This window comes from Aegilops tauschii, chromosome 5, assembly GCF_002575655.3.
Source record: "Aegilops tauschii subsp. strangulata cultivar AL8/78 chromosome 5, Aet v6.0, whole genome shotgun sequence".
In the NCBI taxonomy this organism is placed as follows: domain Eukaryota; kingdom Viridiplantae; phylum Streptophyta; class Magnoliopsida; order Poales; family Poaceae; genus Aegilops; species Aegilops tauschii.
This window is the reverse complement of record NC_053039.3, coordinates 7,416,932-7,434,953: the sequence shown is the minus strand read 5'-3', so window position 1 is coordinate 7,434,953 and position 18,022 is coordinate 7,416,932. Positions and strand designations below refer to the sequence as shown.

Sequence of the window (18,022 nt, the reverse complement as noted above, 5' to 3'; positions counted from 1 at the left end):
GTGCGGTGCCCCCCTCCACCATATTCCACCTCGGTCATATCGTAGCGGTGCTTAGGCGAAGCCCTGGGTCGGTAGCAACATCATCACCGTCATCATGCCGTCGTGCTGACGGAACTCTCCCGCAAAGCTCTACTGGATCGGAGTTCGTGGGACGTCATTGAGCTGAACGTGTGCTGAACTCGGAGGTGCCGTGCGTTCGGTACTTGGATCGGTCGGATCGTGAAGACGTACGACTACATCAACCGCGTTGTCATAACGCTTCCGCTTTCGGTCTACGAGGGTACGTGGACACACTCTCCCCTCTTGTTGCTATGCATCATCATGATCCTGTGTGTGCGTAGGAAATTTTCTGAAATTACTATGTTCCCAACAAAACTGTCACTGCCGCTGCGGCTACAGAAACTCGCCGCCGTCGCACCGCAGAGCGGGGAGCCCAAACTTCCGACAAGATGGACGAGTCGGGGCACCGGTCTATCCTATGACCGCACGAGCATGAGAGGCCACAACCGGCGCCACCATCGAAGAGAGGAGACAAAGAGGACACGTGCGAGAGGCCACTAGTGGCGCCGTTACTGGACCACCACCAACTGACCGCGCGCACACACATGGCAGGAAAGGAGACGGTTGCATCTGCGAGGAGGTGACAACGGGTTCTACCGGGAGGAGACGGTGTCGTCCGTCCAACATCGCTGATGGGGCGAGGACATCAAGGAGGGGGGGATCAGGGCAGAGGCACCAGCGTCACGCCAGATCGGCGCCAGGAGGAGACGGCATCGCGGGGCCAGAAGGCGACGACAGAGGCGAGAGGGGATTGGGACATAGTTTTAGGAGGGAAGGGGAGGGGGAAGAGGATACTATATGAAACCACCGTGCATGTAAGCCACTGACGACCAGCCCATAATGCCCGTTAGCGCCAAAGACTCTCCACTGAGGCCTTATACAATGCTAAATGCTTAGAAAAATAAATTGGATTTTTATTTAAAGCACTAGTACATATTTCTATAAGAGAGACGCCTAATTAAGCGTTTACCTAGTACAAATAAACGCTGATGATTAAGAAAAATCTGGTCTTTTCTCTAAGCACTTTGCATTGTATAAGGCCTAATGGGCGCCTGGAGCCGCCAGTCCGTGGTGACATCGGCTGTGTGGGCTTTATGGTCCCCTGGATGTCTCACTACTGAAAGGCAGATTTTGCGAGGTCCAGCCGTCCGGCCTGGGTGTGGCCTCCACTTACGGTCAACTTGACACCCCTAAAAAAACATGGCACCCGTCAGCGATGGTGCCTCCTCCGACGAGCTAGTGCACCATGAGGGATGGCTCGTCATGGAAGGGTCAGGTTGCAGTAGTGTGTCTGAGTAACCACTTACACAAGAGATGCTACTAATGAACCTATAAACCCTGATCTAATTTCCATCATAAGAAAATCTCCAAAACACTTGCATGCACTTTCATTTTCAGTTGCTATTTATACTGAAAATAGAAAAACACTTGCATGCCACATTATCTCCTAATTACTTGTTGAGGCACAAAATAGGCATTTAATTGTATTGCAATGCTGCTGGACTAAGGCTAAGGGTGTTATCTCTAGGGATTGATACATTGGTTTATCAACTGAAGAAGGAGAACATGCCACCATTATAAACCCTTGCGCTTGGATTTGGAGCAAACAACGCTGCCTGTTGTGGAGGTAGAAACGCCAAATCACAAGCCTGCTGTCCCATACTCTGGTATGTGTTCTTCATGTGCATTGTCTAATACCAAGTGCTGAACAATAGAGACAGTTCGATCAGAAGAATAGAGCACGTATAGCTGTCCACCATGCTATGGCACAGTTACAACCAGCATACTTTACACAGTAGTCTAGATATATGAGGCGTCAAATAGACAGAAAAAAAAACCCTAATTCGACACTTAGCATGATTATTCAAAGATAGTCATGCCATTTACCAAAGCACCAATTTGACAGATCCGACACATATCCACCCTCCAGCCATATCGATCCAATGATCCAAATTAACTCAATGATGTATGATGCATCATGTTCATTAATCCCATATACGAAAACTTTACCCTGAGCTGACCCCGCGATCTCCCAAAAAACAGAAACGAAAAATGCCCGAGATACAAAGAATGTGCCACCGCCGCATTCCTCTATCATGCCCATATACGAAAACTTCACCCTGATCTGACCCCGCAATCTCCCAAAAAAATGGAAACAAAAATGCCCGAGATACAAAAAATGTGCCACCGCCACATTCCTCTATCATGTTATAATGACCACATGCCTATCATCTTATACAAGATTTACAGCCTTCTGGGTTTTGCAGGTGGAAGTTTTGTTCCTTGAACTAGCTAGTTCCTGTGCTACAGAAAGGAAAAGGTGTTGCTACATTTGTCTGTGCTCAGTTTTTACTGAATTTAGCACACAGGAGTAATGTGATCCAGAGTAGTTATTACCGTGCAGAACTGATTTAAGAAATGGTAAGGCCTTTACCTCTGTCTTGACTCTTGTCTGCTCAGTTTTCATTCGGTGAGTGCACATCTTTTAGCCATTGATATTTGTTAACAAATTGCAGTATTGTTGCAATAGAAACAAATTAAGTGCTATTGCTGTAAATATGATATATATCCTTCAGAGGTATTAACTGATTTCTTATCATCTGATGGTACTTTCAGTGTTTTCCCATGATTTTAAAACTAATAATGTTTTATTACAGGTGAGGAATCAATCAGTTGTGCCTCTGTTTCAAGAGGGGGGGGGGTGTTTAAATTTGGAGTGAATTCCGGATTTTACCACCTATTTTGATATTTTTGACACCAATTACCCCATTTAGTAGGATTTCATCCATTTTAGCCCATTAAGTGTTGCCACAATTTACTTTGTTTAAAATTTTGTGAACATTCTGACTGATGGGTCACAATTGTAACTTTGTAAGGTCCAGCTGGCATGCCACATCGGCGGGTTTTTCTGATGGTTTTTCTGCACACCGAGCAGCATCGCCTAGCTTCTCCCGACCGGCCAGGCTCGATATGATCGCAGCAGAGCAGCTCGCCAGCGCCCGATGGCCAAGTCGCCCAGGTCGTGCCGCACCACACTGGCCTCCATTATTCACGACACGCATCACTCGCATTCCAATCGCACGGACGATCTTGCCCTAGCCTGTCTCAAAACCACTGCCTCCTTCGCTAGGAGGGGGTAGGACGATGTAGGCGACGGGCGACAGTCAAGCCTTCAAGGCATGGCCGTTGGCGGTCGTTGATGCGAGCAGCACCCAGTACGGCAATTGTCTCCCCTCCCATGCATGCCCGCATCCTCTGTTTCTCACCCCCGGTGGTTAGGTTTTTTGTGGCTATATTTTCTCTCGGTCTGGGATGCATATTAGATAGGTTTAGACCACTTCTTTCCAATTCGAAGAAGTATTGTGATGAGATGACTATACTTGATCAGCGTGGCACGTTCCCATTGAATAAATTATAGGAGAAATTGTTACTGATATAATCTGAAATCATGTATGTGTTCCTTAAGTATGCATGATTCTGCTGATCAGATTAAAAGTGGTGTAAATATACTACTTCACTAACTCTGATGCACGTACATATATGAATGCCAAGCCAAGCATAAACTAGTTAAATGATGCTTCAGAAGTTCCGTTTCCGGTGGTAGCAAATATGTTAGACCGGTAGAGAGTTAGTATATCTTTCCCAAGCTGCTCTGGTGCGATCATATCGAGCCTGGCCGGTCAGGAGAAGCTACGACGATACGGTTCAGCGTGCAGAAAAACAATCAGGAAAAATTGGGGGGAAAATTCTGTCTCTCCTCTCCCCTCCCGCGGCGCTCCCGCGGGCGTCCGGGAGGCAACCCTAGCGCCGCCGCCGCCACCCCCCTCCTTCTCTCTCTCCTCCCTCGCCACCGCCAGGGGGCACGAGCGGGCGAAGCCCGGTCGTCGCCGGCGGCGGCGGGGCCATTTCGTCTCCTTGCGCGGAAGGTGCAGCGTGGCCAGATCTCGCCGGCGGGGATGCTGTGCTCGATGCCGGGCGTAGCGGTGCGGCGGCGCTCCGGAGTGGGCTAGCGACGGCGGTGTGGCGTCGGGCGACGGGCGGCATGGTGGTGGTGCAGGTCGGTGGGTGGCGGCAGCAGCGCCTCGGCGCCACGTCTGGCGCTGCGGGTCGCGGGCGGCCCCTCTCGCCGTGGATCTCTGGTGGAGGGGCGGCATGGCAGCAGTGGAGGGGGGCGGCCCCGTCCAGCCGGGCCCTTGCGGCTGGACGGCGGCGCTCGGCGCGGGAGGGCCTCCCTGGTGACCTCTCATGGCTGCTGCTTGGCGGTTCCGTGCTCCCTCCTCCTCGGCAGTGGGCGGTGGCCGGTGCTCTCTTGCGGATCTGGACGTTCTGCTTCGGGGGCGAGACAGGGGGTCTCGGGGGAGGGGGGGGAGCTGGTAGGGGCGACGGGTGCACCGTTGCGTACCCCGTCGCCGGCGCAGAGGTGCCGGTCGTGGCCATAGGCCGCTCCTCCTCCTCCCCCTTCCCCCGGCCGACTGGGCACGGTTCCTCTTGAGGCAGTGGTCGCCGGCGGTTCAGAGGTGGTTGGGCTCATGGATCTTGTCCAAGGAGTGACCTTTGGGGCTTCTCGGGGTGGCCCGGTGGCGGGGCGGCGGCCCTGGCGGTGGGAGTCGCGTTGGTCGTAGGCGGACTGCGCGACTCGGATGCGGGCGAGCAACCATGGCCGCTTGGGTGGCATGGTTGCAGGTGGTTGGCAGATCGGGGATGCAGCGGAAGGGTGGAGCACCGGGGTTCATCACTTACCTGTCCGTGCACGGGTCGACGGTGGCGGCGTCTGCGGACGTCATGTTCCTCCTTGCAGGCTCCGTCGTGGTGCTCTCACTCCTCCCGTCTTGTTCCGGGTGAAAACCTGATCTTTGGATCGGACGATGGCGACGGTCCGTGGTCATGCCCTTCTTGGAGGCATCGTTTTGGAGCCCTCGGTCCGGCGTTGTCCGTTGCACTTCTTCCCGGATGATCTCTCATCTTGATGGTGGTCTCCGTCAGCTACAAGTGGTTCTTTTTGCTCATTTTGTTGATACTTAGTAGTCGTTGAGGTTGTGTGTCGGTGCCCGGCATTCTTTTATCTTGCCTTGGGTTGTGTGCCGTGCGTTTGTATCAGTGGCTTGGATATAAGTGTTGGTGCTTTATATATAAAGCGGGGGAAACCCTTTTTCATAAAAACCGCGCCGATGTGTCATGCTAGCTGGACATTACAATTGGGACCCATCGGTCAGAACACTCACAAAATTTTATACAGAGTAAATTGTGGCAACACTTCTACTAAATGGGGTAAAACGGATGAAATCCCACTAAATGGAGTAATTAGTATCAAAAATTTCAAAATAGGGGATAAAAACCGGAATTCACTCTTAAATTTGCCATGTTTATACTCACTGGTAGGTATTGGATTATCGTCTCTAATGTGTGATTGGTTATGCCTAGATGACAGTGGAAAGATGTAGTAGATGCAGCCTTGACCATAAAAAAAGGTAAAATAAGTATATTTCATTTATTTGTTTGGCTGCCAATTGGCTGAACAGATTTTGCTGTTTAAATCCAATGTCTTAAATCTTGGAATGGGCATTTACAGTAGATGTGCCGTAAAAGTTTCAATGATAAACTCTTCCTCTCCCAGTCCCACTGCCCCCCCCTCTCTCTCTCTCTCTCTCTCTCTCTCTCTCTCTCTCTCTCTCTCTCTCTCTCTCTCTCTCTATAATTTGGCTGCCAATTTATAGTGACAGGAAGTTTATTCTATTTGAAATCTCAGAAAATGTTATTACTAAATGAGGCCGCGTAGAATATTGTAGTGGCAAAGTCCACACTGAAGCTACTAAGATTTTTTTATATATACCATAAAGCCTTGCTACGATTAAAGTGTATGATAAGATAAGTTACAACTAATGACTCCAAATATAATTTACTGCTCTTTAATATAATTTGCACCTTCTTTAATACAACTAATGGTGTGAATTATATTAGGAGAACTTTTCCCGAATATATACTGCTCTTTAATACAACTAATGGTGTGATTTTTTTATGAGATAAATACACCGGTGGTCATAGAACTTACATCGAATGGTCAGTTTGGTGCATAAACTTGTAAAATACGTGTTTGAAGTCATCTAACTTGAGCCGCGTGCGAATACGGTCACAAATTTCGTATCCAGACGTATCTCACGCTTGTGTGACATGCTAGTGTGGCTATGGCCCATTGGCAGTGACTAGAACAGGCTGGAGTGATGCGCACATGTTATTTTTGGCAGAAACACCCTCACTTTCAATTTAGTTATGTAAAAGCCTGCGTTGCCTATTTTTCAGCACGTGTTGGGACGGGAGAAATTGAGAAAGATAAAAGAGGGCCTTGTGGATTCGCACTATGATGGTTCCGGTATGCTGACAAACAGAACTATTTACTTTGGCAACAATTCCGATTAGTGTACAACGGAGATATGTTGGTTTTGTTCGTGCCGCCATGAAATTTATTTCCTCCAACCCAAGAGTTAGAGATCGGCACGGCGCAATTGAATTCAAATATCCTCTAGAACAAGCGGCGTGACATCCCTGTTAAAAAAATGTCCATGATCTGCGCGCTAAAGATGATGCCAGAATTTCGCTCACCCACAAAATGGTCAAATTTTCATAATTTTTTAAAGGAAAATCAACAAATATATATTTTTGAATTCTAATAAATTTAAAATTTTACAATATAGATAAAAATAAATAGTGTTGAGTTAATGTACGTAAATTCTTCCAGACAAATCACTGAATGTTTTTCTTTTTGCGGCTCACTGAATGTTTTGTTTGAATTCATATAATTTTAAATCTAAAAATCTAGATAAAAGTAAATACTTCAGAATGATGGTACGTAAATTCTTTCAGACAAATCAACTAATTTTTTTTGAATTCGAATAATTATAAATTTATAAATGTAGATAAAAATAAAAGGTTTGAATCAATGTACGTAAATTATTTCGGAAAATGAACAGATTTTTTGGTTGAATATGAATATTTAAAATTTAAAAATCTAGCTAAAAATATATGTACATTATTTAAAAAAAGATTTTTTTTTGAATTCAGAGAATTTTCAGTGTAAAAATCTAGATGCAAAAATAGGTTTGAATGAATGAACATAAATTCTTTCGGACAAATCAACCAAATTTTTGTTTGAATTCGAATAATTTAAAGTTGAAATATCTAGATAAAAATATATGTGCATTCTTTCGGACAAATCAAAGTTTTTTTGAATTCAATTAACTTTAAATTCAAAAATCTAGATGAAAAAATAGATTTGAATGAACGTAAATTCTTCCGGACAAATCAACGTATTTTTTGTTTGAATTGGAATAAGTCAAAAAAATTGAAATTTAGATACAAATAAATAGTTCAGAATGAATGTAAGTAAATTGTTTCATACAAGCAACGAATTTTTTGTTTGAATTTGAATAATTTAAAATTTGAAGTTTAGGTAAAAGTAAATAGTTTTGAATGAATGTATGTATATAAAAAATTCAGATTGAATGTAACATAATTTTTTGAGTGAAATGAAAAAAAATCCACTGACCCTTGAATTTATTTGTCAGATTTGACAATAGAATAGGACCTGCGTCTATTTACCTAGCAGCAATGATTGTCCAGTCTGATGGTTAGCTTGCGCAATGGAAATGGAGCGGCTGTGAGTTAAATCTGCACATGGTGCATTATTTTAACTCTTTTGCGCCCCAGTGGCAGGTGGATCCCACAAACCTAGAGACGTAATTACCAAGAGGCGGGGGGGAGGGGGGGGGGGGGGTTCTGCAAATAAAATGCCACATGCACTAAGACCAAAGCGCCTCTGCCACGCTGGCGAGCGATGGGCGCACGTGATAAGTATGGAAGCACCGTATATGAACGTCTGCGCAATTTTGATGACCACAATCACGTATTTTACAAGTTTGTGCACTAAACTAAACATCACATGCAAGTTCTAGGACTCCTGGTGTATTTACCTCTTTTTTTATAGATTGCAACCATATTATATTGGGAGAACCTTTTTCCGAAATTAATTCATGCAGTTGAGACGTGTGTTGCATGTGCACGACTTACTAATTTATCATTAAAGAAAGATCGAGTACTAAATGGTCGGTGCAAGAATAAAAGCAATACAATATATAGTTGGGCAGGCCCATACCTTCCATCTAATGTGAGCAAGCTTCATCTTGTTCTCCTGTGATTCACACCACTTCCTTAATGTAGAGCAGCCATCAATGGCCAGATATTCAAGGTTGGTCAGTTTTCGTATGCTATCTGGCAATGATCTGATCCCTTTGCAGTACTTGATCTGAAATCTCTTGAGAGAGGTAAGTTCTCCTAACCATTCCGGTAGTGATGCCATGCTTTCACAATGAGACAGACTTAGTGACTGTAGTCCTGTGAGTTGCCTAGTGTCTTCATTCAGTTTCTCTAGCTTTGGGTGGCTTATCTCCAGCTCCTGAAGAGATGTAAGCTCAAACAGCCATCTTGGCAGTTCTGCTTCGTTGCTGCGTCCTAGCCGCAGGGACAATGATTGGAGGGAGGAGAACTGTTGGCGATTCTCAGGTAAGGTGGTTAGATCATTGCGAAACCTGATAGCTAAACTATGCGGGGCGGGGAGGTGGTGAAACAACTTGCTGTCAGAAACATTAAGATTTGTAATTGGGGAAGAGGAGGAAGCACTGTTGTGTGACAAGATCTCTCCCCATGATGATAGCACATTATCGCAATCTACTATGAACAAAATCATAGCTCTACAAAGACATAGTTTTATCCTCAACTTGGCACATTTCCTTATGTCCAACCTCTGAAGCTTAGGGAACATGAGCTCATTTGCAAATTTCTCGCCACTGGTATATGCCATGTTCCACTCTTCCAAGCAAGGCATACCGCGGAGACACAGCTCTTGTAGGTTTGGTAGTTGACCAAGTGGTGGTAGGTTCTTGCACTTCGGAAAATTCCTCAACTTTATCACACAAAGATTAGGGAGATATTGCCTAATACCCACGAACCAATCAGGAAGGCTGAGACTGTTGTAACCAGTTATAGACAATTTCTGTACACTGCTTGGTGGCACTAGTTTTTCCAACACCTCCTCGTCATCCACAAACCTCCCAGCAGCTACAGTCCATTGAAATGTTAGCCTTTTCATTTTTTGTTTCTCTATCAGTTTTATACTGTGTGCCTCTTCTGCAGACTTCACATTTTCAAGTGCATCTATCGTCAGTTTATCAGGATTTGTAGGCTGAAGCAGAATGATATTGCTACAACATTTGTCACTTGAAGCATGCACCACAAAGTGTGGCAATGAGGCACAACCGAGGGAGCAATGGTTCATCCAATGTAAGTTCTTCTTCCACAAATAGATCCTTCAAACTAACCATATTAACCATACTATCGGGAAGCTTCTTTAGGTTGTAGCAGCCTGAGAGGTCCAATGTATGAAGCTTCCTGAGGTTGCCAATACTTTCTGGTATACTACAAATCCCGGTATTACATGACAAGTCCAGATGCTCTAGATTAGAAAGGGTACTGATACAGCAAACCAAACTGTTAATTTGGTCCGGGGCCACGACGTCCATGCACCACGATAGATTCAAGTACCTGAGTTTGATTAGGTTGCCGATGACCTCTGGATGCCCTATGATGTGCTTTGTGTGCATAGTAAATTTATCTGATAAATTCAGATGCTGAAGTTTGGTAAAACCACCCAAAGCTTCTGATATAGACATTTTGCAATATGATAAATCAAGATACACCAACTGCTTCAGCTTCGCAAATGATTTTGGGAGGTCACTTATTCCAACACAACCTGATAAATCAAGATGCATCAGACCTTTCATATCTCCAATTGACTCCGGCAATGCTGAGATACAATGAGAGTCTCCAAGGTTGAGGTAACTTAATTGTGAGAGCTCGGAGATACAATTGGGATTCTCCTGATCTTGGATCCGTGGAGCATGAAGATATCTTAACTGCTTCAATTGTCCAATAGAACTAGGTAACTTCCGAATAAAGCATTCACTTAAATCTAAGACAAGGAGACACTTAGCAGGTGAAAATGCACCACCACGGAGCTCTATTTTGCCACAGTTCAGAAAAAACAATGCCTTTATTTTTTCAGTAGAACTCCTTTTTTGAAACGGGTAAAAGGTTTTTTTGAAATAGGTATTTTCAGGAGAACTTGTTGACAACTGCAATGGCTTGCTACAATCTGTGACCAATGCATAGTGGCAACTGCTTTCTACAGCATTGCCCTTTTTATTAACTTTGTCGGCCAACATCGCTGCTGCAAGATCATGCACTAGGTCATGCAACGTGAACAAGGTAACACCTTTGTCCCGCCGTCCATCACTCTGCAGCAAAAGAAGCAAAAATACTGTCTGAATTTTGATTGTTTTATAGTAGTACATTTATCAATATAAGTACTTCCATATCAGTGTAAAAAGTGTAAATGAAGTATAGTATATTAAACAGAAAAAATGCAACATTTTTCATAACCATTTGGAACAGTATTTTGACATTGTGAGTATAGTATCAACTAAAGCTGGTATGACTGGATAGGTTCTTCAAAGATCATGCAGTAGTCAAGGTCGTGCATAGGAGAGCACACGGAGAAAAGGTCAAATTTAAATCCATAGAGGTTAAGAAGTTAGTAGAGTGGACTAAACTGCTACAATTATATATGCGGGTCGATCAACATTTCTTTTGTTTGTGCTTCCATGAGACAAAGTACCAGAATAGCTAGCTAGCGTCATTTTCATCCATCATATAAATGAACAGTCTAAGGAATATTGATTCATTGTAGAGACTACTTACACTATGGGCCCCTAAACTGCTATTCTTATATCTTTCTGGGTCCTTCGAGACCCTACGTCAGTTCGAAAAACAAGTCACAATTCCACATAGTTGCAAAGACTAGCTCACCGAACCGAAGTAAACTACTCCCTCCGTCCGCAAATTAGTGTACTGCTAGCTTTTGTCCTAGGTCAAAGTTTTAAAAAATTTGACCAACTTTATAGGGAAAAGTACTAGCATTTATGATACTAAATTAATATCACTAGATCTATTTTGAAATGTACTTTCATAATACCAATTTGATGTCATATATGTTATTACTCTTTTGTATATAGTTGGTCAAAATTTCAAAACATTGACTTACAAAAGCTAGAAATACACTTATTCAAGGACGGAAGGAGTAGGTCAATGAATATCACCACCATGACACATTAATTGGACACAAGCTGCTTGGCAATAGAGCAGACCTACTAAATTTGTACTTGGATCATTATATAGTATTATGGCATGCAGGGTGGCTCGTCATGCTAACTGAAAACCATCACGAGACATGCAGTGATTCATTGACCTTGATGCACAAATATGGAACAATTACGAATTTAATACAGTTGAACAAGTTTAGTGACCTATATATAGTTGCAAAAGTAGTTGATATTACTTAACCACAGCCTACAGGTCAAACACCATTTTCTATGGAGCTTCAGAGTGGATATTTTGCATACATGGACACATACACCCATTGGCAAGTACTTGCACTTGCATATATTTAAAAAAAAATCACATTTTTGTGTTATTACACTACAAGCAGTAGAAAAATTATGTTTAAAATACGCATATGTTTATCTGAAAAAATAGACAAAAAATGGCCAAAAGGAGCAACAATGTGTGCACTGCACACTGCACGATTTTGCCTCAACTGTACAGTTCACAAATCATTATATTTTGTCACAATTTTTTGTTAGTGAGAACAGCCTCATACATTTATGAGTTTTCCAAAAAAAGAGCAATTTTTTTCTTTTTGCAATATGCACCATAATGCTTTCGCTCCCCATCAGAATATGTAGACTATGTGAGTTTACATATGTAAGGTTGAAAAGTAATAGTAATCGAATTATGTAGAAACTTACCGAAGGTGTCTTTGAATATTGAAGGAACGACATCCCCAAAAGCTGTGTAACATATTTTTCGCCAAGCTGCATAGTATCAAATATCGTAGATGGCTCAATGAATCCAAGAGCTATCCATTGGTGAATTAGATCACACTTCACTATATTGTGACCTTTTGGAAAGATTGCACAATAGGAAAAGCACATCTTCAAGCATTCAGGCATGTGGTGATAGCTTAATAACAAGGACGCTTGCACTTCATGATTTTTTGATGATGGATCCTCCGGAGTAGGTACAGTCCAGATATAGTTGTCCCTCACTGACTCCCATTCGTCAGACGTCTTGCCGTTCAACGTGTATCCAAGTGATTGAGCCGCTAAGGCGACACCTCCACATTTGGTGGCAATCTCCCTTCCTATATGCTTCAACTGTTTCTTGTCGACTCGATTTTTGAAGGCAGTTTTCTGTTTTAATATTTTCCAACAAAATTTATCTGTCAAAGTCTCTAGCTTGTATGGCTCAACTGTATGACAAATTTCCCTTGCAATGGCTTCATCTCTTGTGGTTACGATAATTTTCACCATGCTATCTGCACCAAGTCTTAACATAGCCTTCAAAGATTTTAGTGTATCTGGATTCTTCTCCCACACGTCATCTAAGACAATAAGAATCTTCTTACCAGCAAGTAGCTTTCTGAGGTGATTATGTATCATCTGTTTTTCAGTTACATGACTCTCCTCTGATAACTGTGATATTATAGAGTTGCCAATTTTATTCAAGTCAAAATTTTGGGACACATAGACCCACACCCTGGAGTAGCCAGCAAACTGAGAATCATTAAAAACTAGTTGAGCCAAGGTTGTCTTGCCAATACCTCCAAAGCCATATATTGGAAGAATGGTGACCTCTGGTGTGATGCTCTCAGATAAAGTAGCCACTATTTTCTGCTTCTCTTCAGTCCTCCCGATGATCAGTGCTTCTTCCACATCCGATGTTGTTTCCCGTATGCCCGTATCTAGCTGCACATTAGAACTGTCATCTGGCATCGAACTGAAACACTGGATTTGATCTGTCATACTAAACAATTCTTCTGTTGACTTCTTCAACTCATTATCCATTGCATTCTCAGGACAAATTGTGGGACCAGGGGAGACAGCTGCCAACTGCAAGAATTTTACTATTTAAGTACATGGAAATATCAGAATAGATATCAGAGCCATAATTTCTTGGAATATAAACTCTTCAGACGTTAACTATATATTTCTGTAATAACCTAAATAAGTTTACAATTATTTCAAATTAAACCAAAGGTATGGGTGATTTTTTAATTAAACTCTTTGAAGAATGTGCAAGCAAGCTGAGAAAAAACGGTAATACTGTAATGTGTCAAAATGACACCTTGAAAAAAATGCAGCACCCCAAACACAAAAAGTTCAGTCGTTCAAAATTTGAGAATATAGATAGGGAAAAAAATCCAAGCCTTCAAAATAATGCAACTACTATGTTATATAACTGCAAGACAACACAAGAAAAGACCTACAATGCAACGATCAAAAGATTGGCCATACAAACACACTGAAAAACAGTAGCTGGCTAGCTGTTGTAGACAATGCTGCCTCAACACTGCCTTCATCAGGCATGTATGTGTGACCTTACCTTTGGTACTGATGAACTACTATTTGCCTCTGTTTCAGTAGCAAACTCATCTGCATTTCTTGTTGCACCAAGCCTATCAATTATATGATGAGCATCAGGTCTTTTCGCCGGGTTAAAGTCAGTGCACTCAATAGCTATCTCTGTGCATACTCGTACTTGTACCAGTTGTTTGTCTTCCTGAGATTTATCCAACCTACTTCTCCACCTCTCAAGTACCTATGAAATTGCCATCTTGTATTATGATTTATGTTATGCAACATATACCTTTATAGAATCTATATTCCATATCTTCATATCAGGCAGAGTGGTAAAATCCAAAGAAGGCATAAAATATATCATTATATTAAAGGAGGAGGCATAAAATCATAGCAAAACCCCATGCCACCTAGAAGAACCAGACCTCCAGACATTATAAAGATTTGAAATTGCACGCCAGCAACACACTAACGAGTGAGCCTAGCTAAAATAAATTACTCAATCATAGTGACCTACTATATAAAAATAGGGATACAGTTACGTGAGTCACTTTGTATTTGACCCAGTAGCCCGCAAAGACAATTTACAAATTAAGATGCGTCGATATGGTAATATGTTACACATATAATAGCGTTCATCCAGATTTTAGATGGAAACACCGTGGATACATTACGGTAACATTATGTGTATAGAAATTTTACAGTTACCATCATACCAGGGGAAAAGATGTTTTATCCTTTTGCAGCTAATCTGTGCTTTGCACTACTATCTGGTCCAAGAATGATACCATGATACATCAAAATGGAAGACTAATATTATGTAAAGAAGTATACCACAGTACAATTTTGAAATCTAGACCTTATATTGGAGTGAACTCATCTTACATTATCAATATCAGCATATCCCTTCTCTCCTGTTAGTATCTCTATGATTACCATACCAAGACTATATATGTCTAGCTTGAACGTGATCTGTCTGCGTGCATAGAATTCTGGCGCCAAATATCCTCTGCATTAATATTTATATAATTTAAACAATTAATGGGAAAATGGATCAATATTCGTTCATTATAACAAAAAAAGAGCTCCCAAGAGTAATATAGCAAACTTACATAGTTCCAAGCATATTAGAAGTAATAGTTTGGCTTTGCTTCTCATCGAAGCACCTCGAGAGGCCGAAATCAGCTATTTTCGGCATCATATTATCATGTAGCAGTATATTTGCAGGTTTAAGATCCAAGTGAACGATGTGATTTTGGTGAAGATAATATAAACCGTCGCAAATTCCACTGATAATTTGATAGCGTTTACTCCACTCAAGTCCACATGATGCATCTACAAAACGGGAGAACAGAAAGTTGGTTTGGTATTTGAGATACTTGAGTCCTTGGTCACTAAACAATAAATAAATAGATGCTTGAGAAAATATGTGCCACGTCATCCTACCAGTGATTTGCTTATCCAGACTCCCTTTAGGTAGATATTCAAAGCAGAGTAACCTTTTTCGCACATCTGCTAAGACAAGCTTTCCCTCACAGTCTACCATTTCCCCTTGTGTATCAGAGCAATATCCTAGGAACCGCACTATATTTTTGTGCTTTGCCTTCATTAGACAACGAACCTCTTCACTGAATTTCTTCTCATCAAGATCAACCGTTCCAAAAAGCTTCTTCACAGCAACCGTGCCATTGTCTAGCACTCCCTGTAACCGCAACATGTTTTGGCTGCGTCAACTTAAGTTTTCAGATGAACTATGATCAAGGTAAAGGCAGCTGGGAGTTACCACATTCATACCTTATAAACCCTTGCAAAGCCACCATCTCCAATTTCTTTGTCAGCAGAGAAACTGCTTGTGATGTGCTCCAGAAGTGATAATGGCAGGGCCTTTGGTTCCGCGCCTTCATCAAGTAGAATATGCTCCAGTTCACTTTTTGAGGCAATAGCTTGGCGGTCCATTTGGAGTTACAAACAAAATACCCTTGAAACAAGACAAAGTGCATTATTCATGACTTCATGAGTCTATCAGACTCGGCTACTAGATTATCAACGATCATGAGAGACAGAGTAAATATCACGACACACATACCTTTTCGATAATTAACACTATTGCTATGCTACACCTTTGAGAAAATATTAGACAGCGCTACACTTTAGCATTAGACATTTCACAAAACCACTCTTTAACATGTCACATTTCAGAAAATAGCACTCTGTAAGATGTTATAGTTTTCAATACTACACTTAGACCTATCAAGAAACTGCACTAAGACAAGTCAAACGTGTAAGTTTCTGAATACAGTCACTTAAAAGCATAAGCATGCGACAGTTTTGCCCAAGTAATTGTAGCCTAGTAAAAAAAACTTGCATTCATTCGGAGAGGAATTACACAAAGATGACCACTCTACTGTTTTGCAAATAGAAAAGGTTGGATAACTATCCTCCCATTCCGTTGACGGGCAGAACTGTAAAACCATTATTCTCAATTAACTGAACAAATACCATGAATAGGCAAGTGTGTGTCTTCCCTAAACCCAGCATTAAGTTAGCATTAAGAAAATATTGTGTATGCCATCGGCACTCTATCGGTTCTTGGATTTGCAATCACTAAATCAGAGTGAGTTTATTTATCCTCCGCAGAAAAGGAAAAAAAAAATGATAACTGAAATTATTTGGTTGCACCATAGGATAAGGATGAAACTTTCTTGAATCTGCTGGCCATAGTTGTCATATAAATAGCAGAACAAATCAATGAGCTTAGACTCAATTAAAACTCTGCTTTGAATTCTACATGAAAAGTGGCCCATAGTGAAATTCGTATGCTTGTCAATCCTACAAATAATCACACGAGCTTTATGGGGGGAAATCGTAGAGAGCAGAATCCTACAAAATTACATGTAATTCCTTTAAATCAAAAAGGTTCTTATCAGAATTCCAGTGGAATTTATTTGAATCAAAGATGCCACTGTGTGAATGACTGGTCGAAACTCGAAACCATACTAAAAAAAGGGTCAAGAAGCAGCAGGTCCTGTAACTAAAGATAGCAATCATGCGGTAGGAGAAGATATTTCCCTGGAACAAAAGATGGAAAAGCCGAGGTGTGGCACTGTGAAGTGACACTGAACAGAGTGCTGTGCGGAGAAGGGGATTTTTATCTCAGGACATGGGTACTTCCAGCATAGGAATAAGTGAGATCTAGATTTTGCTGTGGGAAAGGGGAGTCTTCATCATGGGTACTTCCAGCCTAGAAGTCAGATCTAGATCCTACACCCAAATCAACAGAAATGCCTTTGTCATTAAGGTTTCTTGTTTCGACTGTGAAGGCATCATTATACATGAGGAGCAGGTCTTGGAACGGTACGGATGACTGGTCAAAAGCATCTAAAACAGCATCAAGAAGCTAGCAACCAAGCAGATGCTAGAGGAGCATGCTACTTTCACTATACCGAAAAGATATTTTTCACGGAACAAGAGAAACTGTGATTTATTACCTGGAGAAGAAGCGCTGCTGCAGCGCTGCGAAGTGTTGCCCAGTGCCTGTGCAGAAGGGGATTTCAATATCAGGAGGATATGGGTAGTGCTTCCAGCCGAGAGGTGAGATCCAGCAGAGGTGCAGGCTTTATGGCTCTCGTGCAAGCGAAAGCGCGTGGAAAAAATTTCTTGGTGGATATGGCTCAATCTTTCTGCACCACATCATCTTCTTTCCCAATGATGTGGGCCAAGCTTGGATGGGCAATCATTCATGTCCATGCTCAGATGCTCTTGCAGCTAAATAAGCCCCAGAATGCCCTCACCTCACTGTCCTTGATTTTTTATTTAAGTTTCTATTCATTTATTTTATTCTCTTGTTACTCCCTCCGTAACTCCGTTCGCAAATATAAGATGTTCTAAGTTTTTTTTATTGGATGTATATAGACAAATTTTAGTGTGTTTCTTCACTTATTTCAGTCGGTATATTTAGTTCATATTGAAATATTTAAAAAATCTTATATTTGTGAACGGAGGGGAGAGAGTACTTTACTTGTTACTTGCCTAGTTTGGCAACACAGTTTTTCCAAAACCATAGTAAGTGAAAACCTCAGTATTCAAATGCGTGGGCAATACTTCAGTTTTTAGAAACCACAGTTTTTCTCAGTTTTAGCAAAACTATGGAGATGTTTGGCAAATGTAGTATTCCTTACTTTCCCTGGTTTGACTGTTGCATGCATCGTCTAGCTGAACTGAACTCAGCTGCACAGAAGAACAAGGAGTTACAACTTGTGCATGCAAATGGCTGCCACATGCATGTAGCCTTGCGACTCCTAAATGCTAGGACCTGTAATAGAGTTATGTACTCATTTCTTGTATCCCTGTCCGCGTAGAATCAATCAGTGTACGACTGCTCGCTCCAACGATCGATCGATCCAAGCCTCGGCTTGCGCCTGTTTCCAGCCGATGTTGTA

General features: G+C 42.1%; 1 protein-coding gene across 1 annotated transcript; it reads right to left on the bottom strand.

Annotated features, from left to right (window-relative positions):
• Positions 1–1,384: 1,384 nt before the first annotated feature.
• Positions 1,385–17,171, bottom strand: LOC109753017 (uncharacterized). The gene is given in 10 exon segments (XM_040388653.3): positions 1,385–1,764; positions 8,207–9,371; positions 9,373–10,403; positions 11,973–13,115; positions 13,609–13,824; positions 14,469–14,592; positions 14,696–14,918; positions 15,030–15,285; positions 15,378–16,844; positions 17,072–17,171. Coding segments are annotated over 9 exon segments (4,383 nt in total). The 5' UTR covers positions 15,540–16,844; positions 17,072–17,171; the 3' UTR covers positions 1,385–1,701.
• Between the last annotated feature and the right edge of the window lie 851 nt (positions 17,172–18,022).